The sequence below is a fragment of the Marmota flaviventris genome, chromosome 9 (assembly GCF_047511675.1).
Source record: "Marmota flaviventris isolate mMarFla1 chromosome 9, mMarFla1.hap1, whole genome shotgun sequence".
Taxonomy (NCBI): Eukaryota; Metazoa; Chordata; class Mammalia; order Rodentia; family Sciuridae; genus Marmota; species Marmota flaviventris.
The window spans coordinates 8,452,686-8,476,883 of record NC_092506.1 but is presented as its reverse complement, the minus strand read 5'-3'; the positions used below and the strand labels follow the sequence as shown (position 1 = coordinate 8,476,883).

At 49.6% G+C, this 24,198-nt stretch overlaps 1 protein-coding gene across 2 annotated transcripts; it reads left to right on the top strand.

The window, feature by feature from the left end:
• The first annotated feature begins 234 nt into the window (after positions 1-234).
• Naa40 (N-alpha-acetyltransferase 40, NatD catalytic subunit) lies at positions 235-17,241 on the top strand. Of its 2 annotated transcripts, XM_027944754.2 has the most exons (8): positions 235-495; positions 7,419-7,514; positions 8,634-8,686; positions 12,599-12,694; positions 12,781-12,939; positions 13,092-13,175; positions 14,336-14,413; positions 14,677-17,241. In XM_027944754.2, exons 1-8 carry the CDS (start codon positions 490-492, stop codon positions 14,816-14,818), a joined length of 714 nt encoding a protein of 237 aa, XP_027800555.1. In that variant the 5' UTR covers positions 235-489; the 3' UTR covers positions 14,819-17,241. The 2 variants fall into 2 exon arrangements, with proteins under 2 accessions (XP_027800555.1, XP_071472184.1); XM_071616083.1 differs by lacking the exons at positions 235-495; positions 8,634-8,686 and having other exon boundaries at positions 7,467-7,514.
• The last annotated feature ends 6,957 nt before the right edge of the window (positions 17,242-24,198 follow it).

The window sequence follows — 24,198 nt, the reverse complement described above, 5'->3', positions numbered from 1 at the left end:
AGTCGGTATTTCAGAGGTCGGGACGCGATTGGCCTGTAGAAGCGGCTGCTCCGCGCAGGGCGGTGGAGGCACCAAGCTCAGGGAGGCGCTGCCACCCACCTCGCAGCCCAGCTGCGCGGCGCTTCTGGGAAGGGCGCTCCGCCAAGCTCCGCGCGGCCGTTGCCATAGCTACAGACGCAGCCTGGCGAGGAGGTGGGGCCCGACGGAAACGTCATTCCCAGCGCGACGCTCCTCTGCGCCGCCCGCCCTGCTGGTCCGAGACCCTCCGCCGTCCTGGCGGGCGCTCCACCTGCGCGCTCTCCTCGCTCGCCATCTCCCGTTCTGCGCCGGCGCGGTGCCCGCCTGGGCGCGCGGGGGAGCTCTCGGGGCGCCTGCGCAGTGCAAGACCCGCCGCTCTGGTGTCGCCGCCGCTGCCGCAGCAGCCGTTGCCGCCTCCCTGCCTGCAAGTGTGTGAAGGAGGAGCCGAGGGTCGCCGCCGCTGCCACCGCCATGGGGGTGAGTTGGACAGGGAGAGGGCACAGGAGGTCCAGGGACGCCCCTCGTAACCCTCGCCCCCTTCGCCCCCATTGTTTCTTGAATCTCCTCACGTGACCCAGGCCCCCTCAGGCCTCACGTGACCCCCAGCCCCCACATGACCCAACTCCCCCATTCTGAGGGTCCCCAAGTTCAGCCTAGCCCAGGAATCCCCGAGAGCCCCCCTTTCCGGCCCCTCCCCCTCGGTGCCCCCTGCCCCTCGTTTCATGCCCGCCCCTTCCTGCCTGGGAGACCCGTTACCGGCCTCCCCACCTGCGGGTCCCCGCGGTGTAGCCCCCTGCTCCCCGGGGTCCCGCATCACCCGGCTGTCACCGGCGAAGCGGCTGCCCAATTCGGACGCCAATCCTGGCTGGGAGGAAACTGAGGCCAGGAGGAAAGAGGGCGTCCCGGCCAAGGTCACCCAGGCAGTGCCTGGGGCTGCAGACCCCACCTCAGTGGCTCCCGCTCCTCGAGTCTCAGTGTAGCCCGTTGCTGCGCTGTTGAAAGCTCTCCACAGTGCTCCTCCTGCCCTGGTGAAACCTCGTCTTCCCGTCCCATGCAGGCCCGGTGGCCAGTCGTCTTAGCGCTGCAGGTGGCTTTTCATGGGGGAAGATGGGGGACCGCTGGTGATGGCCATTGACCACCTGTTCTGTGCTGATAGCAGGGAGGTGCTAATATTTCAGTGCCCTTTCCTGGCATATAGAGATATAGGGTTGGGTAGAAGTAATTCCATGTTTCTGAGCTCACCTAAAGCCCAATTTGAGAAGTACCAGTCACTCTCCTAAAAGGATAACTGGTTCCCTCTATTATTGGTATTTACATGGAATTCCCACCACCTTAAGGGAACCCTGACTTGGAACCAGAGATGCCTCGGTGCCCCTACTAGCCATCTTCATTGGCTAGTAGTGTGACATTGTGCCAGTGACGTGGCCTTTTTGGATTTGAATTTCCTCACCTATGTATTGGGGGTGATGATACCTCCCCCTTAGAGTCCTAGTGAAGATAAAAGGAGTTAAAGGAAGTAAATAACCAAGTAGGTACCTCAAAAATAGTGGTGGTTATTTTTGCCTGTATTCTCAGCCTTTACTTGAGTGGGCTAAAATAAGTTGGTGCTATTTTTAACACACTGGATTTGTCCCTACTGTTATTAACCTAGATTTTTTTCTCTTACTCAAATATTTATTGACTGAACAGATAACTTTTTAGACAAAAATAATTGCCTTGTCCATGTCAAAACAGATTTTCCAGGGCTGAGGGTGTCCTTCAGTGGTACAGCCCTTGCCCAGGATCCCTGGGGGCCTGGGTTCATTCCCAGTACTGCAAAACAAAACAAAAAATCTTTTAGGGTCTGAGGATGTAGCTCAGTGGTAGAACATGTGCTTAGCATGTGCAAGGCCTTGCATTCAATCCCCAGCACCAACCCCCGTCAACAAACATTTGTCATTTTTTTTTTTTTTAAAGAAAGAGGGAGAGAGAGGGAGAGAGAGAGAGAATTTTTTTTAATATTTATTTTTTAGTATTTGGCGGACACAACATCTTTGTCTGTATGTGGTGTTGAGGATCGAACCCGGGCCGCACGCATGCCAGGCGAGCGCGCTACTGCTTGAGCCACATCCCCAGCCCCCATTTGTCATATTTTGATGAGAAATTTGGAGTACTAGTCTGACACTAGTGGGTCCTTGTATATTTTATATCTAGAAAATCAAGTTTGGAGACTTTAACCTATAAAGGTCCCAGACCCCAGCTATTGGAACTAAAGGAAACCTGTGTCTCTAGTATCACTTATGTCTACCCAGAGTGAGTCATTAAATATTGAGCCAAAAACAAGGATAAGGTGCCATTCTGGTTTAACACTTCTTCATTGGTTGAGCTGAAATATCAGGCTTTAGAGATACTGCAAACCTTGCTTCCTTTAGGCCCCAGTCTTATTACTCATACTTTATAGACATGTTTCTTAGAGCAGCCCCTGAAAAGTCTCTTCTGGCTTAAAACTCAGCAAGAAGCTAGTTGTGGTGGCCCATTCCTGTAATCCCAGCAGCTTGGGAGGCTGAGGCAGGAGGATAGCATGTTCCAAGCCAGACTGAGCAATATAGCAAAACCCTGTCTCAAAGTAAAAACTAAAAGGACTGGGGGTATAGTTCCGTGGTAGAGCACCCCTGGGGTCACTCCCCAATAGCAAAAAATAATGACATCTACCACCACCTTACAGCAACAGAGAGATTTGAGTTATCCTACTTGAATCAAAGCTGCAGAGCTGGAACCCTCTCAATTATCCTTATTCTACTTTAGTTGGGACTTTCTGTCACCTGATGACAGGACTTCATTATTCCTAGTGGTCACGCTTGGGTAGAGGGCCCTGTTTTCCTGACCTCAGGTTGAGAGAGAGTAGTGTTGAGATAGGACCTCGCTAAGTTGCTGAGGCTGTCTCAACTTGCAATCCTCCTGCCTCAGCCTTCCAAGCCTCTGGGATTACAGGTGTACGCCACCAAGCCCAGCTCCCTACCTCTTTTTTATTTTGAGTTAGGGTCTCACTAAGTTGCTAAGACTGGCCTGGAACTTTCTGATCCTTCTGCTTCAGCGTCCTGAATCTCTGAGATTACAGGTGTGCACTGCCATGCCGGCTCCCCCGTTCTTTTTGGTTTTTTATTTTGAGACAGTCTTGCTTAAGTTGCTGAGACTGGTCCTGAACTTGGGATCTTTCTGCTTTAGCTAAGTCTCTGGGATTACAAGAATGTGCCCTTGCTCCTGCTTACATAGCACTTTTTAACAAGTATCATATGTGATACAGTGGGAGGAGCATGGTCTTTGTGGCTCAAACCTAGATTTGAGTCTTAGATAATTCATCCAACAGATAGGAACTAAGTACTTACTGTTGGCTGAGCACCTAGTATACATTGGCAAATAAAGCGGATCTAGATCTGCCTCATGGAGTGCAGTCCAGTGGGAAGGTGTAGGAAGACTGCTGAGAACTCTGCTTACTGGCTCTGTGACCCTTTCTCCGCCTCTCTGTGCTTCAGATTTTTTTTTCTTTTATTTTTGTACTGGAGATTAAACCCAGCAGTGCTTGAAACCACTGAGCCACATCCCCAGCCTGTTTTTATTTTTTATTTAAGACAGGGTCTTGCTAAGTTTCTTAAGACCTCGATAAATTGCTTAGGGCCTTACTAAGTTGCTGAGGCTGGATTTGAAATTGCGATCCTCCTGCCTCAACCTCCTGAATCACTGGTTTGCAGGTGTGAACTACTACAGCCTATTAAAACAGATGATATTTATTTATTTATTTTTGTGGTGCTGGGGATTGAACCCAGGGCCTTTACATGTGAGGCAAGCACTCCATCAACTGAGCTATGACCCCAGCCCCAAAACAGATGATATTTATGAAAGCACTGGCAGTGGCTAACACTAGTGGGTCCTTGTAACTGACAAAAGATGTTAGTATGAAGGATTTTTTTGACTGGGTTATGAAATCCTTAATGCAATCAGTAAATTAATCCCCTGATGGGATTGAGTGGAAACTGAAGGCGAGTAAGGTGTGGCTGGAGGAGGTGGGCATTGGGGTCTTGCCTTTGGGGTATGTTGTTTCTGGCAAGTGGAGTCTCTCTGCTTTTATTTATTTTATTTGTTATATGTGACAGCAGAATGCATTACAATTCATATTACACATATAGAGCACAATTTTTCATATCTCTGGTTGTTTTCACAGTATGAAGGATTTTTATATGCAGTGTGTTATACCATTTTGTCCTCACAGCAGTCTCTTGGCCAATAGTGTAGGCATTGTTAGCCCCATTTTATGGATTAAGAAACTGAGGTTCAGAGAAACGGAGTAACTTGCTGTAAAGGTTTTCCATTGCCTACAGTCATACAGCTATTAAGTGAAAGAGCTGAGAATCAAATCCAGGTCTCTTGACTCAAAAGCCTACACTCTTTTATTATATAAAGTTCCCATGGGAGAGACACTTAGCCACAATGAGCTTTACTGTTCACTTACTTATTTCCCATTTTAATTAGGAGAGTTTTCCTATGTCCCTGCAGGACAGCCTTACCTCCACAAGGCAGGGGCAAAGCTAGTTGGAACAGTAGGAGACCACTCTTCCTGGTGCTTGCTTGCTGGGTCTAAGGGAGAGTCGTCTGCCTGGCTCAGCCTGCTGCAGCCTGCCTCCCACCTCTGCCCTGTGTTCTTCAGGCTGCAAAATGCTTAAGGCATACTCAGTTATCTCAGCCTCAGGCCACAGCAGCACCAAGCCTCACTCTGAGGATCCTCTGGCTTTCCAGTTCCTGAGTGTGAATGAGACAGTAAATCACCTGGAGGCCTGGGTGGCCCTCCTACTGCTTGTGCTTAGGAATTACTTCTTTGCTTAGAAATGAGATGCTGCGGTGGGAACCCAAGTATCAATGCTTTCTGGGTCCTGGGAGTCACATTTGCCTACCAGCACCTTTCATCTTTTGCTCTACATTGTGTTAGGGGTGGAGGAAGGGAGCTTGCCTCTGTTGCGAAGGTGTGCTGGTGTCTGACCTTCCTGCATCTCCTCCGTGAGGCCAGCTTTACATTCCTGTCTTGCTGGAGATGAGTTGCTTTCACAAGTCATGCTGTGGGTGGCAGGACAGCCATTGGCCTGATCTGGTTGATGCTAAAGCTCATGTTATTCTGCCCCATTGTGCAGCCCCAGAGACCCTCTGACTGGGCTTTCTCTCCATTTGCTTCAGTTGGAGGGCAGGGCCTAGGTGTGCTCTGTTGGCAAGCTGTTGCCAGGTGCTGCTGAGTGCTTCTGAGGCCCCTGGTCTTGGCAGGATGTGAGAAGATCTTTGTTTAATGACTGAGTGGAGTCCTATCACATTAGACATAGGCTATCCTACTGGGAGACAGTGGGGCTGGTGAAACAAACCCTGGATCTATGGCCTCACTCTTGGGGTTGGATCTCCCTTCAGGCACTTACTGTCCAGGAGAGTCACTTCATCTCTTTGAGCATCAGTTTCCATTATCATCATCATCATCATCATCATCATCATCATTATTTTGCAGTACTGGGGATTGAACCCAGGGGTGCCTACCATTGAGCCCTTTTTATTTTGAGACATGGTCTCACTAAGTTGCAAAGACTAGCCTCGGACTTTTGATCCTCTTGTCTCAGCCATCCAACTTGCTGGGATTATAGGTATTTGCCACCACTCCTGGCCTTGAGCCTCAGTTTCCTAATGTGTAAAGGGAGGTGATGGTTTCTGCTCTGGGATTTGAATTGCATACTGAGTTTTTGTTTGTTTGTTTGTTTTGAGGTATTAGTGATTGAACCTGGGGCCTTGGGCATGCTTAGCAAGCACTCTGCAACTGAGTGACATAATGTTTTTGCAAGTACTTTGCAATCTGTGAATGTCTGAATGTTGTCTTACAACCTAAATTCACAGAGAAAAATATGGATGTTGTAAAACTTACCCGAGGTAGAGAGAGAGTGGGTCTGCATCTGGATTGCAGCCTCTTGAGGACAGGCTATTTTCTGTTTGTCCTTTTCTCTAGGCAGCTGAAAAATGGGATCTAGACTGCCTTTTGCAAAAAGTGCTCAGCCAGACAGTTACTAGCTGGCTCTGGTGGGGTTTGTGCTTCTAAGATCAATCCCTGTGAATTCCTGATGTTTGGGCTCTGCTTCTTGTTGTTTGAAGTAGGAGTTAAGCGGTGTCATTTCTTAGAAATTTGCTGGGGCAGAATTTATCCTGAGAAACTTTTCCTAGCAGCTGGTTCTTTGACTCAAGCGCATGTTAATCGCTGTGTGTCCTTTCCTGGGGCCAGTGTCAGGGCTAGACTGTAATTGTGGCTTGTCAAAACCTTTCTCCAGTGAGCTCTGGGAGAGGAAGGCTGGTGTTGGAGAGGCCATGCTGTTGGTAAGAGCAGAACCAGCTTGCCCAGGCCTTTGGGGTACTTGGACTGGGTGGGTCAGTTCCTCTGCTATGCTGTCTGGTCCTTGTGAGAATGAGTACCATCATTTTTTGAGCACCTGTCATATAACCATCTTGGTGTTAATACCATCATGGAGGTATTAACTTTCTCTCAGACCAGGGAAGGGGCTTCAGAGAAGGGCCATGTCCTCCTAGGACCTGGAGGGACAGGAGGCTTTGCAGGAGCTGTGTCAGAATCCCGAGCCTGGCTCTTCCCCAGAGGAAGAGAGAACCTCATGTTAGCCTCAGAACAGGATCTATAGCTGTGGGCAGCTTGCTGTTTGCCCCTCTGCTCAGGGAGCCTCCCTTTTCCCCTCCCCTGCTGCCTGTGTACCCACCACTTGGTCCTGCTGACTGGCAGCATCGCCTTTGGCCTGAGGCGAACCCCTTGGGGCCCTTCACTCTGCCCTCATCGCTAAGTGAACAGTATGCCTAACACTGAGAAGGGCTGCTGGGAATGGCTCTGTATTCACAGTTCCCTGGTCCTTGCTCTGAAAGATGACCTAGCTCCCACAGGACTACCCCCAGTCATACCTTTGTCTCTTGTGGCCAGAAGATACCCAAAAGTCTTTGCATAAACTTACACTTAGAAACAGCTGTTAGTGGCTACCTCAGATGCCATCTCCCGAAAGCTGCCCCGAATGGGCCTGAAATTGGGTGTTTCCACCTCACAAGGGAGCACATGAGTGGATATTCATCACTGCAGGGGGCCTTCTCTGCTGCAGGGTCCTCACAGTGATTGGGGTCAGTATTCTTCTTGAAAGGAAGTCTAGTGACACCGCTTAGGGCTCATGACAAGGAAACAGTGTTCCCTGTTTAAGTCACACACCAAGTGTTTGGCCTTCTGGGTGGGAGGCTTCCTGCTGCTGGGCCAGGCCTGTGGTCGCAGGGACCCTTTGATTTCTTAAAGGGAAAGTCAAGTCTTTTCTTTGCTAGTCCTCAGTTCCTCCAACCAGTGTGGCTTTTCCCTGTTGCAGAGAAAGTCAAGCAAAGCAAAGGAGAAGAAGCAGAAGCGGCTGGAGGAACGTGCAGCCATGGATGCTGTCTGTGCCAAAGTGGATGCCGCCAACAGGGTGACTCTTCTTTTCACTTCTGCCTATTGGAACTTCAGCTTGCTTTTTAATTTGACTTCTTTTGGTGCCACCATGTGGCAGAATCGTGACACTGCTCACCTGTCCTCTGCCTCCTACCTGCTGAGGGAGAGTTGAAAAGAGGTGCCAGCAGTTGGCCCAGTTGTACAGGGAGATGTGGATCCCAGTGGCAGTGGCAGTTTCTCTTACTGATAGTAGAGAGCCTCGAGAAATTTTTGTTAGGAGTTCACATTTTGGGGAGAATTCCTCCCTAGTGAAACATGATATGAGTTTTCTCATTCATTCCTGCAGACATTTACTGTTCAGGCTGTGCTGGGCCAAGGGGACGCAGCAGCCTAATCCTCCAGGGGCCCCAGTCACAGGAGGAGTGTCTGTGAATCAGTACCAGATGGGCTGACTGGGAGCAACCTGGTGGCCACAGCCTCCAAACTGAACCTGAGAAATTCTGACCATCCTTCTGCCCCAGCCCATATCTCACCTTTTGTTATTCTTTTATTTTTATTTATTTGTTTTTATTTTGCAGTACTTCAGATTGAATCCAATGATGCTCTACCACTGAGCTACATCCCCAGCCCTTTTTATTTTTTATTTTGAAGCAGGTCATGCTAAGTTGCCCAGGATCGCCTTGAACTTGCCATCCTCCTGTGTAACTGGAATTATAGGCGTGTGCCACTGTACCCAGCTCCTTTTTATTATTCTTGTAGTTCTCTCATAATCAAAATTGCATATCTACAAGAACACAGCTTCGGACTGATTTTTCAATTTGGAGATTTGAGTAGGTGAAGATAGGAGCAAATCCTGTGGCCTCTGTGTTAGCTGTACTGTGAGCAGTATTCTGCCCCATAGGCCAGTGAAGTCTGTTCTTACCCTGTCAGGTGAAGCTAAACTTAACTCCTGTGCCTCTTGACCAAAGTTTCCCTCCTCCATGTAATTTCAGAATTTAGGCAGATGGAGGGCCCTGGGAAAGCTGCTTCTGGGGCCAGGAGCTCTCCTCCCCTCAGGAGTCCCTGTGGCATCCTACTCTCAGGCAGCAGGGATTTGGGGGCAGGGCCAGCACTTCCACCCACCTGTCTGTGCTACTCCTCTCCTTTCCCTCCACAGCTTGGAGACCCTCTGGAGGCTTTCCCAGTGTTCAAGAAATATGACCGGAACGGGTGAGTCGTACTTAACATTCTCAGAAGTTGTCTCCTTGATTGTCTTCAGGAATTCACTTCTCTAGAATAGGCTTTCTCAGATCTAGATTTGAAATTGCCGGGCACAGTGGTGCATACCTGTAATCTCAGTAATATCAGTGGGCTGGCTGAGGCAGGAGGATCGAAAGTTCAAGGCCAGTGTTAGCAACTTACTGAGACCCTGTCTCAAAAGCAAAAAATAAAAAAGGCTGGGGACATAGCCCAGTGGTAGAGTGCCCTGGGTTCAGTTGCTAGTACTGAGAAAAAAGAAAAGGGAAAAGCAGAAATTGGCTAATGCCTTCTGTTGCTGTGAAGTCCCCATTAGGGTGACACAGGAATTGGTAAATAGACAAAGATTTTACACTTAATCTCAGATTGATGTCCCTTTAGGACTTAACTCTTATCTCTGTAAGAAGAATAATAAAAGCTGAAATAAACTTGGAAAATTGCCCAGGCTGACATTCTCATTTTATAGGAACGTCGTGGGACACTGAGGCATAGAGAAGTTGAATGAGGTTTCTGGAGTTCCCCCTCACAGCCAAAGGGACTTTTTATTCCAAGTCCAGTGTATTTTTCCTGAGTATATAGTATAATTGTAGTGGCTGTGTGACCCTGAACAAGTTATTTACCTTTTCTGTGTTCTAATTTTCTTTTAATTTTTTTTTTCATTTGTAGATAGACACGATGCCTTTCTCTCTCTCTCTCTCTTTCTTTCTTTTCCAGACATTCATTCATTTATTTGTTTATTTATTTATTTTAGTTGGTTGCAGCATCTTTATTTTATATATTATTTTTATGTGGTGCTGAGGATCGAACCCAGTTCCTCACACATGCTAGGCAAGTGCTCTCCCACTGAGCCACACCCCCAGCCCCTGTCCCCTAATTTTCTAATCAGAAATTGACCTGATAATAGAGCTTTCCTCAGGGGGTTGTCAAGTGGATTGCTTCCTGGGGCACACTGAAAGTTAGATAAGTATTAATTGTTGTGACCCTGATTTGATTTGCTGTATGATCTGGATTAAAGGCCCTCTCTTGTTTTAGGTCCTTTGGTTTTAGAAAATAGGAAGCATAATCTGTTTTACCTGAGATGGTGTTGCTGAGTTAAATTTCTGAAATGGAATATCTTGGCTTGAGGAAACAGGGTTTGTGGCTTCCCGGGATTATGGGTTGAATCATAGCAGAGCCTCTTATTAAACCTACTTGGGTAATTCATTTGTTGTTGTTCTTCTTTTTTTTTTTTTAACTCTTTATTTTTATGTGGTGCTGAGAATTGAACCCAGGGCCTTGTACATGCTAGGCGAGTTCTCTACCGCTCAGCCCCAGCCCCAGCCCCTCAGTTGTACTTCTTTTTTTTTTAAGTTTTTATTTTTTTAGTTGTAGTTGGACACAATACCTTTATTTCACTTATTTATTTTTATGTGGTGCTGAGGATCGAACCCAGGGTCTCGCTTGTGCAAGGTGAGCGCTCTACCGCTGAGCCACAACCCCAGCCCTCAGTTGTAATTCTTTTTTTTTTTTTTTTTGGTATTGGGGATTGAACCCAGGGCCTCATGCATGTGAAGCAAGTACTCTACCAACTGAGCTATATCCCCAGCCCCTCAGTTGTAATTCTTAAGCCTCATTTTCTTACTTGTCAGTTAGGATGATGATGATGCCAACCTTCAGGGTTGTTTTAAGGAGGAGGGACAATCTATTCAGTACAGAAAGTAGCAGCAAATATGAGTATTTTAATGAACAAGAGAGACACAGATTTGTAAATTATGAAGCTGGCAGTGTTGTTTGCTTTTCGTGGCTGTGTTTCACAGTATCACGGCACCATAGTATTCCTTTATTCTGATGTCTTCCTATCTGTGAGCAAACATGTTACACTTCCTGAAGGCACTGTCTTTCAGCTTCTGGGAAGTCCTTTGACATGGTTTAGAGATCCCTTCCTGAGGTATCCTTTAGTGTTTCCATGTCTGTGTGTTCTCACTGACTTCCAGAAACAGGGAATAACTTGGAAGCACCTTTCCAGTTGACTCTAGGTTCCTCCGATGCCTGGAATTTTGTGTGATTCTTGTGGCCATGCTCCTACTTTCACAAACTTACTGAACACAGATTTAGTGGAGGAATTCTGCAGACTGGCCTTGGACCTTTTATGGCTAAAACAGAAGCAGTGCTGTATTGGGGCAATTCTTACTGCTGTGTGATTAGTACTTAAAAAGAAAGATTCTTAAAGGAGTAGGAGGTTCTTCGTTTACTAGTCTAAGCACATGGGCAATGCCAGTCAGCTGAGATATGGTGAATTCCAGTGGGAGCATCCCCTGGAGTTGGCATGAGAGGCCCCTGAAAGATTTGGACGTGTTGCTCCTTAAAGGCTTACATATTGCTGATTCCAGTCCATTCACAATGGGTGCTTCTTTGCCTCTCAGAGGTGGAAATGTATCACTTGGGAGCTTTAGAGGCTACAGATCTGGATGAAGGTGGAGGTGGCTGGGGGAGGTCCTAGCAATGTGATAGGTGTCATTACTGCCTCCTGACTCCAAAGTAAGTTTTTCACTATAAAGAAAGAAAGGAAAAGTAGCTGTCCAGAATGTCATTACTTATAGAATGCTATTTCATAGATTTACTGGGGAGTTTAACTTTATTTTACTTAAATTTCCTTTAGAAACATACCTGCCAGGCATGGTGGCACATGCCTGTAATCCCAGCAACTCTGGAGGCTGAGGCAGGAGTATCACAAGTTTGAGGCCAGCCTCAGCAATTTGGGTGAGACCTTGTCTCAAAGTAAAATAAAAAGGGTTGGTGATATAGCTCAGAGGTAAAGTATCCCTGGGTTCAATCCCCAGGACTAAAAAAAGGAAAGAAACAAATACCTTAATACCTATAGAATTTGTTAGTTTAGGAAAACAATGGTGGATTACACCCTGTACTACCCTCTTAATCAACTGAGAATACCCCCTGAGTCCTCAGATGAAGAGGCAGGTGGGGCTTCTTGAGGGGTATTGACCTGTAGTTGCCTTGAAGAACCCAGGGTCATCCAATTGGTTTTGAAGGCCAGATTGGTATAGATGAGAAGGAAGAGAGCCTGTGGGAGACCAGCAATAGTCAGTGCAGAATTAAAGCAACAGGAAGAATGCCTGAAGGCAGGAGCTAAGGGACAAACAGACGCTAGTGTTTATAACAAAAACAAGAGGCCCAGTGGGTAGGAAAAGAGCAGTAGAGGTAGCAGAGAGGAACAAGAGGTTGACAGAGTACTGAGTCTGATAAGGACCCGGCAGGGGAGGCAGGAGAAGGGCCCTGTGGTTAGGTGGCAGGTGTGGCAATGACAGTTGTTGATCTCGGCCCGAAAGGCACCTTCTTCAGTCATGTCTGGAGTCACCTTGGCTTCTCTTGGGAGAGTGTTTTAGTCAGCTTTTTTCTGTCTCTCTGACCAAAAGACCTGACAAGAACAATGTGGAGGAGAAGTTTATTTGGGGCTCATGATTTCAGAGGTCTCAGTTCACAGAGGGCCGACTCCACTGCCCTGGGCTGAGGTGAGGCAACGCATCATGGCTGAAGGGCTAGAGGAGGACAGCAGCTCCGGACAAGGCGATCAGGAAGCAGAGAGCTCTGCTCACCAGGGACAGAACTGAAGCCCGGTGACTTCCCTTTGCCAGCCACTTCATACCTGCTCCAGTTACCACCCAGTTGATCCATAGTGGGGGGTTACCACAGATTAGATTGCAACTCACAACCCTGTCATGTCACTCCTGAACATTCTTGCACCTGAGCTTTTGGGGGACACCACATATCCAACCCAAAATGGTAACTGAGATCAGGCGCACCTCTCTGTCAGAGTTGCAGGGTGGAATGCAGTGCCCTGGCAGGAGCAGAGACTCGACCAGCTCTCACACCTCCCTGTCCTCTTCTCAGGTTGAATGTCTCCATTGAATGTAAGCGGGTGTCTGGACTGGAGCCAGCCACCGTGGACTGGGCGTTTGACCTGACCAAAACGAATATGCAAACCATGTAAGCAGGGCTGACCAGAGGGGAGCCTTGTTCCCAGCTGGCTTTTCCCCAAGCCTTCCTGTCCTGACTGCTCCTGAATTCCTCAGGTATGAGCAGAGTGAGTGGGGCTGGAAAGACCGAGAGAAACGGGAGGAAATGACGGACGACCGAGCGTGGTATCTCATTGCTTGGGAGAACAGTTCTGTGCCTGTTGCCTTTTCTCACTTCCGATTTGACGTGGAGTGCGGGGATGAAGTCCTGTACTGGTAGGAGCCAGGGCCTGGGGGCGCAGCCAAGGGGAGGAGACCACGTGGCAAAAGCCTTTGGGTCTGGGCTGCAGGGACTGCAGGCTCCTCTGATGGGCCTTGCAGCCCCTTCATGCAGCAACCTGCACTCACCCTCTGCTTCCTTATTCCAGCTATGAAGTGCAGTTGGAGAGCAAAGTGCGGCGGAAAGGCCTGGGGAAGTTCCTCATACAGATCCTGCAGCTTATGGCCAACAGGTAAGGGCTGAAAAGAAAGCAAGGAACCCGGAGACGGTGAGTGAGAAGTGAAAGATGGAGACCAGGCAGAGATCCACACAAGAGTTTATTTGTCAGAGCTGACAAATAAAGGCCATCTCTCCATAGACGGAGAGAGGCGAAACAGGCTTGGGGTTCAGGACTTTTATGGGGCAGGCTCAGGGATTAAAGCTGGGCAGGTCCTAATGTGGGTGGTTAAGGATGAGATTGGTACGAGGAAGTGGTGAGCCTTTCTCAGGAATACCCAAGGGAAAGCAGAATTTTTCTTAAAATGGCGGCTCTCACTTAAGATGGCCGTCCAGGTGCTAAGTAAGGACCTTAAAAGGGCCACCTTCTTAGGAGATCCTGTATGGGTCTTTTGGAAAGAGCTACCTCTGAGTCCACTGTTCTTTGAGTCTCCTTGGAGGACAAATCATAAGAATGTTCTGGAGACAGCATCTAGAATCTGTTCAGTATCCTGCTCCTTGCCTTGCTGGACTCCAATTTTGTCCTTCAGTTCAGAGCGGGAAGCATTTCTTTAAGTTGTCAGTGGACCTTTATTTTATTTATTTACTTATATGCGGTGCAGAGAATTGAACCCAGTGCCTCACCTGTGCTAGGCAAGTGCTTTGCCGCTCAGCCCCAGCCCCAGCCCTGGGAGCATCTTTTCAGGGCCTGATCTGTGCTGAGTTCTGAGCCTAAGTAATGGGGCTACAGAGAAAGGGTGGGGAAGATCCTGGCGCAGTCTGACCACTCTGCTGTGGAGGGAAACACTGAGTGCTGTAGTACCTAGGGTCTTTGCAGGCTGGACAAGAGACTTGGGGACTCCTTTTGGGTTAATTTAGGGGAAAGTAGCAAGGACATGAGGGAGAGGAGGCATGGCCTTGACTCTTTCTAAAAAGTACTTGCTCTGCTGGGCACGGTGGCGCAGGCCTGTAATCTCATCTACTCGGAGGCTGAGGCAGGAGGATTGCTAGTTCAAAGCCAGCCTCAGCAACTTAGGCCCTAGGTAACTTGTTAAGATTCCATCTCAAAATTTAAAAAAGGTCGGGGGGCAGCTGGGGATGTGGCTCAGTGGTAAAGCACCCGTGCCTTAAATCCCAAGTACCAAAAGAAAAAGAAAAGAGAAAAGCTTCTTAAGCTCCTGTTCTGCTTTCTTGCAGTACACAGATGAAGAAGGTGATGCTAACAGTATTTAAACACAATCACGGTGCCTACCAGTTCTTCCGAGAAGCACTACAGTAAGGAGCTGGGCCCTGACGTGGTCCTTCTGGGTGGTCAGAGGCACTGTCCCTGTGCGGCATTCCTGGTTCCAGCCCCCATTCACAGTCCATTGGGGCATGGGAGGTTGGCATTGGTAAGATAGTACGTCAGTGTCCTTTGACTTGGTCCCCTGCACATTGGTTCCAGGGGTCTCATCAGTGGCACTGTTGGAAAGTTCTCAGGCTAGGGAGGAAGGCATTCAGCTGCCTGCAGTCAGCTCTTTCTCCTGTCTACCTTGCAGATTTGAAATTGATGACTCTTCTCCCAGCATGTCTGGCTGCTGTGGGGAAGACTGCTCCTATGAGATCCTGAGCCGGAGAACCAAGTTTGGGGACAGCCAGCACTCCCACGCAGGTGGGCACTGTGGCGGCTGCTGTCACTGAACTCCCAGAGCCACTTACGTCAGAACCTGCTCTCCTAAGGCCTGTCTTCTCCCCTGGTCTCACGTCACTTGCCAGGTGCCCTAAGAGCTGTGGTCTCCTCAACCCTGTATGTACCAGGTGGCACCCTAAGAGCACAGAACCCTGGGGAGGAGTGGTCCACGCTGCCCCGTCTCCTCTCTCTTGGAAGAGCAGAGTGCCAGGAGGGAATGGAGGGAGAGGGTGCTACAGGAAGACCACTGCGGGCCGGCAGGAAGCTCCTCTCTTGTGGCTGCCTCCTCACTCCACTCAGAAGGTTCCCCTACTTCCCCACAGTTGGATTCCTGATGGACCTTCCCCTTCCCTGGACAAATGGAATGTTTTATCCACTCTTGTGAAAGTTTTAAGAGTCCTGGTCTGGGGTCTGCTGGGCCCCAAAGAGGACTGGACTTTGTATGATCCAAGTGCAAAGCAAGAGAGAGAGACCCTGGTTCAGAGAGACCCTGGCTCCCTTACTCCTCGATCTCATGGATGGCGCTTGCGTGGAGACTGCATAGGCCTTCTACACCAAGATACAGGGAAGCTCTTTCTAGCCACATGCTTGTAGATCCACAGAGTGGAGTTGTCCAGGGACCGGCCAACCGGAAGGCTGCCTCTCTCCATTGCTGTCAGGGAGGGCGGACAGGACCAGCCAGGTGTCCTGGGGGCTGCCATGGGGATGCCTGCTTCTCTGGGCTCTCAGACTTTGCTGCATTCTAAGCTTGACCTCTTGATCTCATGGCGGTGACTTGAGCTTTTAATTCAAGAAGAAAGCCAGAGGCCCTGCCTGTTCCTCTCCACACTTTCTCCCCTGCCTCTTGCCTCCACCCCAGATACCTCTGTTCTTAGTCTCAAGGGGGGAGTAACATCAGGGAGCCTCTTGTCTTCCCCCAGAAGGATCCCTTGTTCCTGGTGTAGTTGATACTTTCCTCTCACCTGTTGGTGCTGATATCTCTCTGAAGGTGGGATGTCCCTCCCACCGCTGTCCTCCCTCTTCAGAGAGCCCCCAGCCAGCAGCAGGCCCCTCTGCCTGCACCCCCAGCCTCACCCCTCACTGTTTCAGTGAGGCACTGGTGCCACTGTCCTGGCCAAGCCAGGCCACAGCTCAGCTGCAGCAGGAATGCCCTTCAGTGGCCCAAACAGCTGCTCTGCTTTTCTCTCTCTGGTGTCATCCTGTGTCAGCAGGTTGGAGCAGTGGGAGGAGAAGGCCTTCCTCTTAGAGGTGTAGAGGATGTGGGCTCTGAACTTACACTCATCCTGATCTCTAGGCCTTTTTCCTCTTCCAGAAGAAAAACCAAATCTTTATCCAGGAAAAAGCACCTAACACCTCCCTTTTGACGTCCCAAGCTTTGCTTCAGGGAATGTCGTGAAGGTTCTAGCCTTTGTGCAGTTGTCTCCTGGGGGTCCGTCAGCCCCTCTGCTGCTGGAGTCTGCTCACTCCACCCTCTGCCCTTACTCAGGTGGTCTGTCCTGGCAGATCTCATTAGAGTGGTCCTTGCTTCTCACCCAGAGTCCTGCCTGCATAGCAGCCTGTGCTCATGAGGCCTCGCTTCCCAGCCTGGCCTCTGCTGAGAGCCTGGTGCTGCTCTCGACCCCACCAGCAGCGGGCCTGGCACTCCTGGGAGAGGGCCTCGCAGCTTTACACTGGATACGGCCACGGTCGCCTTGCCTGCTGGCTCCCTGGGGTTTTACCCCAGTGAGAGTTGAACTTTTTGGGTAGGGGTTGGCAAACTCCTAAGAATCACAAAACAACAAGAGCACGTTTAGGAAGAGTCTGATCCCTGTCTCAAAGTACAGAGTGCTAAATATTTATTGTCTTAGATCATGAATTTCTATACCTCCCACTCAAGGGGACCAAAAGGAACACCCAGTATAGACCCCATTTGAGGTGAGCTCAGTTTATGTTGTCTCTTTCCAGTCATTGGTAATGGGATGCTCAGGGCCATGCCCTGCTTCCCCCAACCTCTGCAGGCCATGTCCCAGAGGCGGCATCAGGAGGTTAGGCTGGGAGGTTAGGCACTGGCTGAGACTGCAGGTGTGGGTGTTGGGCCCTCATGTCTCAGATGGCAGTTTCCACCTCCCTTGGGTCTTGGTTTTGAGAAACAGCAGGCCTTTTTTTTTTTTTTTTTTGTTTGGGGCATGTTAAGATATATTTTTAAGTTTTTTTTTTTTTTTTTTTTTTTTTAAGTTGTATCTGCTCTATTTCAGGTTATTTGTTGGTGTCAGATATGTATGGTTCTTTTTAACCCTTTGTGGTTTTTTTAGAGAAAACTTGGAAGATAAACTTCTTGATATATATTTTTTTTCTTTAGCAACTTGTTATCACTGGAATCAAAGGGAAAAGTGATCTCTTTTTTGCATTGGTTGTATTTGTATGTCACAAATAAAAGACACTTTGTTCAGCTGCTGGGATGGCTTCCAGATGCTGGGGTGCCATGGGCAGCAAGCACTGGGCCTAAACCTTGGGAGGCACGTGGCTAGACTGGCCCCATGCCCCTTCCTGGGAAGGCGGGCTGGGTGTGTGGGGCAAACAGCCAGAGGTGGGAACAGAGACTAAATGTATGTGTTTGTGTCACTTCCCAGAAGTTCTGGATGTCCTACTGAGGGATGTCTACTCTATATCCTGGAGCAAATCCTAAGCCAAGCATTGTGACATTTGACATTTGCAGCCAAGCATAAGTTCCAGTGTCCATGTGTGGAATTTAATAGATAGTGTTTGTTTTCTCTCTTTTACTTTTTTGGGTTACTCAAATATTCTTGGTCTCTTAAAAAGATACCTCCTCTCTTCGCTGTCCTCCTGGGGGATAAAGGCTTAAAGGAAGGGTAACTGTCAGGACTGAAGGGCCAGAAAGTTATGAGCCAGGAGAGGATCAGCCTGTCTGCCCTGAGGGGCTTCTGCCAGTTCCTGGGCTGGGGCTTGCTAAGAGGGGAGTCAGGAAGTGGGCCATTGAGCTGGAGCTTAGATGCACTTCCTGTGGACAAAGGAAGGGCCAGCTTCACCTTACTCCTTGGTGATCTGCACATGTTAGGTGGAGAGGAAGGCCAGTGGAGCCCCTGATAACATGAAGTGTTTGGGGAAAGAGGAGTGGGGTTAATGGCTGTCAGTGGGTACCTGCTTTGTAGATTGTGACCTCTTTCCTGTGGGTGGGGGTGCACCCAGAGGATGGTTCCTGCTGGTGTCTGCCTTTGAGGTCCAAAGAAAGGTATTGTGACCCTTGGGAAGGGAGAGTGTTTTGCTGGTCTAATGATATAACTTGACAAAATTCTGCCCCTGGCCACACAGTTTCCTTTAAGGAAGTTCCTTTAAGGAAGTCTCAATCCCAAGCAGAAGTTTGTTTCCTCCCTTCCTCCCTCCCTCCCTCCCCCCCCCTCTTTTTTTTTTTTTTGAGTCAGGGTCTCACTTAAGTTGCCCAGTCTCACTAAACTGCCAAGGCTGGCCTTGAACTTGTGATCCTCATGCCTCAGCCTCCAAGTTGCAGGGATTGCAGACAGACACGTGCCACTTTGCCCAGCTCAGTTTTCTTTAAGTGTCCATCCTCTGTTGCACAGTAGAGCCAAAGCTGGAAGGCCGTGGCCAAGGGCCTCCTCCCGCCCACCTCCCGCACATTCTGTCCACCTCCTGCCCACCTCCTGCACATTCTGTCCTAGCCGTGGCCTCAGCCTTAACTGCTCCAGCTGCAATTCCAGCTTTTTCACTCAAGTAGTCCTAGCTGAACTGCCACACTGTTGGCAGGCAGAGAGAGCAAGGGTGCAAATTGTTAGTGGAACCTGTGCTGGCTTGAAAGGGACTAGATTTCCCCAGGTGGTTTCTGCTGCTAGGCCTTATTTTTTTTTTTTTTTTTTTTTTTTGGTACTGGGGATTGAACCCATGTGCACTTAACCCCTGAGCCACATCCCCAGCCCCCCACTTGCCTTTTTGTTTCTTTTTACCTAATTGTTAATGGACCTTTATTTAATTAATTATTTATATGTGGTGCTGAGACTCGAATCAGTACCTCACACATGCTTCAGTTCAAACTTAGGGGTGATTTTCGTTAGGTTCCTCCCTTCCATAGTATAGCAGTGGCAGGGATGCTGCCTGCTGCTGAGGATGAGGGTCTGGGGCAGGATGGTGTGCAGAGGAGGTCTTTGCAAGGGGAAGAAGTTGGCCCTGCTCAGGTGTCAGCTCCACCCTTGGTGCCTCTGCAGGGCTCTTTGGAATGCCTTCCCTGCATTTTTGTTTAATGTGCACAACCACCTTGTGCCATAGGTGGTGCTGTTACTCAAAGATAAGTGAAAAGTGACTTTTCTATATTTCCAAAAGGAAGTGACAGAGTCATGATTTGAACCCAGGGTAGGAATGTTATCCCCATCTGAAGAAACCTGAAGCCAGGAGCAGCAACTTGACTCCAAAGCCCCTTCCCTCCCCACTGCCTTCCCACAGGAGCCATCCCAGGAGGCCCTTTGTCTATGGTGCTGGGGGCCACGCCTGGGATCTGGCAGTGCCAGGGTGGGTGGTGATACCCTGGACATGTCTCTGCTGGAGTGGACAAGGGGGAACCTGTAAACCTGTGTTGGTACTTTGGGAGTTTCTGCTGTGTAGTCTTTACTTTCTTTTTTTTTTTTTTTGTACCAGGGATTGAACTCAGAGGCACATAACTACTGAGTTACTTCCTCAGCCTTTTATTTTGAGACAAGTCTTGCTAAGCTCCTTAGGTCCTTGCTAAGTTACTGAGGCTGCCTTTGAACATGTGATCCTCCTGCCTCAGCCTCCCAAGTCACTGGGAATACAGGCGTGTGCCACCGTGCCTGGCTGCTGTGGAGTATTGCATAAAAAGGAATATTTGCTATGAACCAATATCAGGGAAGACAGCTGCTCCTGCTGGGGCTGAGGTCACACCACAGGGCAGAGCTTAGTGTAGGCCAAACCAAAGTTGGAGGGATGGGCTTACAAGGACCTGGAGCTGGCTGCAGGGGCCCTGAGCAGTTGGGTTCATTTCTCCATCTTGGACTGTTGCTCCAGGATCTGCATCTTTGTGGTTCTGCTCTGGCACAAGAAGACACTATTACAGAGTGGGCATGAGGGGTGACCTAGACACTGGGCCCCTGTCTGGCCTCTCCCATCCTGCATCCCTTACCAGTGGTAACAAAGAAGTAGCAGCACTTCAGGTCTTCGTGAGATAGTGAGGTGTCCAGATGCTGGACTGAGGCAGTGCATAGCCCTTGTGGTGGGGCACCCTGTGAGTGGTGCTGTCCCCAAGCTGAGCACATGCCTGGTGTGTGGTTTCCACAGGGCCTTCAAACCTGGAAGTCAGGAGAGCACTCCTGGAATGATTCTGTGACCTCTACATTGGATTTGAGGGGTGGGAAAGGTGGGGTATGTGGATAGAGGGGCCTAGGGTCCAGAACTGGGGTGCTAAAGTACAAAACTTGAGGTCCCTCGGAGTCGGGCATTGAGATTGGGTCTCAGGGAACAGTGAGAAGGAATGGAGGATCTGAGGAGAGGTTAGGGGTCCAGAGGCAGAGAGCACTGAGGATTGGACTTGGGAGTCCAGGCTGAGGGCTTGAGGCAGCAGAGTCTGGATGTACCATCACTGCAGGGTAGGTGTATAGCTGGGGGCCAGAGCCATTGTCAAAGGTGAGTATGGTGACATTGTACGCATCACAGGTGGCTTCTGGTTGTGGACTTAAAAGAGTGGAAGGAGTTAACTACCTCTGGCTCCTGCAGATCCCCCAGCCCCCACCCTCCCAGTCCCAGGTGGCTGCCCTATAGTCTCCTGTGACTGCCAGACCCCTGGGGTGCCAGCGCAGACATCTGCAGGGGGAGCAGCACCCACCTGCTCCTGTGTAGATACCCTGTTGTTCCAACCCCAACAGCTGCACCTGGGCACACTGCTGGATGCCTGGTGCCTGGTGACAGCTGTGCCCCGGGAAAGAACAAACACCCCTCCAAGAACCTGCATTCCTCTGCCTGCTCCAGTTTCTCAAAGCAGCCTTGTTCTTCCAGTGAGGCCAGCCCCCCTTCCACTTTGTCCTGCTGAACCTAGCAGCCCCCCAGGATGGAAAGGGACATTCTCAAGGTCACCCAGAAAATCAATGTTAGACCTGAACCATCTCTATCTGGCTCCTCTTCCTCACCTTTGGGCACTGGGCACATCTGAGACTATACTGAGGTCTTCTGCTGCCACCCTACCCAGGGAGTCTGTTGTTCCCCCACAGGCATGTGGAGAGGCCTCAGCTGCCCTCAGTAAGAGCCTGAGGTTGAGCTCCCAGAGACCAGCCAGCTCTGTTTCTGCCCACCTCACCCTGCAGCCCTGTCTCTGGCTCGTCCCAGGAAGCTGTGCCTGGCACCACTCACATGCTGAGGAGAGTCTAAGCTGGCCGGGTGGTCAGGTTCTTACCAGCTCCAGGCTAGATGCTCTGGAAGGTGGCAGGGGAGGAAAGCATAGAGACTTCAGCTGTGGGCCTTATAGGACTGGCTGTGGCCTTTCCTCTACCCTTACAGACTTCGTATTTGGATATGGTCCTGGAAGCTATTGGATTTTTCATGAATAGAGAGTGAGGAATGGGGTAAGGGGCATCTAGTGTTCCTCCAGCCTGTGTTTAGCCTGCAGGCTGGAAGCCAGCTGAGATGGGGCACCTGGTGTCTTCTCAGTTCATGTAGTGGCCATCAGGGACTGGGAAGTCAGAGTGTGAAGCCGATGTGAGGGCTAGGGACCAGCTTCCCTGCCCATCCCCAAGTTTAGGATCTGTTCCTAGTGTACCCTTCAAGTGCCCTTGGATCAGAGATGGGATCCTGAAACCTTTAGGTCTCACCCTTGGCAGAGAGAGACTCCTGGCAGTCTGTGTGTCAGGGGCAGTTCCAGGGTGTGGGTGGCATTCCCGTTCTTGCAGGTAGCACAGCAACTGCCCTGTATGTTAGAAGGAATCTGTCTTGTGGAAGCCTGTCTCACCCTGTTGAGCAAACCTCCTTCATTGGACCATCGTGGACCACACCATCTATGTTTTATTACTGAGGCTGGCTTTGAACTTGCAATCCTCCTGCCTCAGCCTCCCAAGTTGCTGGATTTATAGGTGGCACCACTGCCCTGGATTTGTTGCTGTCTTGTCAAAGGACTGTCCTGTCCATGGTTTGAGTGAAGGTGGAATGCTGGGTGACAGAGAGGGAGCAGAAACATTGGTATTAGTTCAATAGACAGATCTAGGTGCAATCCCTAGTAGCTTCTCTTGCCTCCTTTCTGATGGGGGCTTTGAAAATAGCCTTATCACAGGGACCAAAGGAAAACTCTGGGAAAGAAGACATTCCTCTTTTCCCAAAAATACAGTTCTCCAAGGAGCCCTTCCTAAAGTGTTTCTAGGCCCCTTGTCTAGCTGTGCTCTCATCTGGGAGTCATTCCTGTGTTTCACAGTGCCAGGCAAGCCTAGGAAACAGTAGGAGAGTCCTTGCCCCTTCCTTTCCTCAGTGGGGCTCTTGCTTCTAGGGGTGGGAGAGGGGACTTTAGAAGCATCTGTCTAGGGGGCTTTTCCCCAGGGCCCCAGGCAAGGTAAGTGCAGGGGTAGGTAGCTGAGGGTGGGCCTGCTGGACATTAAAAATATTTTAAAGATGGAGTAGATTAGGTAGGGGAAGGATGAAGAGGGGCCCAGCTTGGAGCCTGGGAACACATCCCTCTAGAGATAATTTAGGCACCGTTTACCTTCCAGGGCACCTCAGGTCCATTGCCTGGGGTTGAGGGACTGAGGTTTCTTTCAGAACTGTTTTCCAGTCTCTAGCCAGCTCATCCCCACCCCTTTCAGCAGCCTTTAATGCTATTGACATTGATGTCAAAACTGGAACTTTTGGAAACTCGCTCTTTGCAGCAGCTTGTGGGGTGGTTAAAAGAATGGGTTTTGGAGCAGACAACCCTGTCCTAGAATTCTGGCTCAGCAGTCTTGTAGCCACATCATCTTGTGTAGGTCACCCAGCTCTCCAGGACTGTTTCCTTGTTTGTAAAAAAATTGAAACAGCTTCTTTGTGACACTGTTGTGAAGTTGGAATGAGAGTAGTTAAGCCTGGCTCCACGTCCCCTTTCCTGCTTTGCTTCTACCTATTTGAATACCTTTCAGTCTCCTGAGGTTCACGAACACTGTCCAAATGTCTGATCTGTGCCAGCTCAGTAGGAGACAGGTGGGGGACTTCAGCTATGGGCCCTATAGGACTGGCTTGGATCAGAGATGGGATCCTGAAACCTTTAGGTCTCACCCTTGGCAGAGAGAGACTCCTGGCAGTCTGTGTGTCGGGGGCAGCTCCAGGGTGTGGGTGGCATTCCCGTTCTTGCAGGTAGCACAGCAACTGCCCAGTATATTAGAAGAGAAGGAATCTGCCTTGTGGAAGCCTATGTTGAGATGGAGACCCATCCTGTGGCCAGTGCTATCACATCTGCTGCGGGTGCAGAGAAGGCTCAGGCCTGGGATGGCCTGTGGCAGGACCACCTCAAATCACTTCCTAAAATATCATAGTTATATTTTCACCACAGTGCTTACATATTTTCTCTTTAAGTGCTTGTTTATTGTCTGTCTCTGTCGTCCAGAATGTCAGTTCTTCCATGAGACCTTGTCCACCTTGTTCACTACTGGTGCCTAGAACACTTCCTGGCACACTTGGGGCTAATGAAAATTTGTTGAATGAAGTAAGTTTATCATTAAGAGAAGGCCAGAGAATAGGAGTTTTAAAATGTTCTAGGTAGAGCATAAAATGCAAAGAGGCAAAAGGCTTGGAGTGGTGGAGGGGAAACCCCCAAACAAAGAATACTGGGGGATGAGGCTGGAGAGTGACATCCAGGAATTAGGACTTGTTTAGAAAGCAATGGGGAGCCACTGAAAGTGTATCGGTTTTTCAGATGTAAGTTTGGAAAACAAGGAAAGGAGGAAGGAAGAGTAAAAGGAAGGAAATGAGGGAAAGAGGAAGGGGGATAGAGATGAATAGAGAAAAGATGGGAGGGAAGAAGGAACGGAAATTGGGCGCCAGTGCATGGAGACTGAAACTGAGTGGGTAAATGAATAAGTGAATTCAGTTACGAAGCTCGAGTTAGCAGTTCAGGCCAAAATTATGAAGGCATGGCGGACAGGAGAAGAGAGTGGAGAGATTTAGAAGAATGAATGGAGGGAGGAGTCAAGAGTGCAGCATAGACTTCTCGCTTAAGTGATTGGGTAGCCCAAGATGTCACAGGGATAGCCCTCTCGGAGTGGGGGAATAACCAAAAGAACGCCCCTCTGCTCCGCCCATCGGCGGTAGGGCGTCATCGATTGGCTATTTCGAGGAACGCGCCAAAAACTGCCAGGGACTGTAGGGAGGTGTAACCTCGCGTCACTTCCGAGATACTTCCGGGTCACCGTTTCCGGACCTTTTC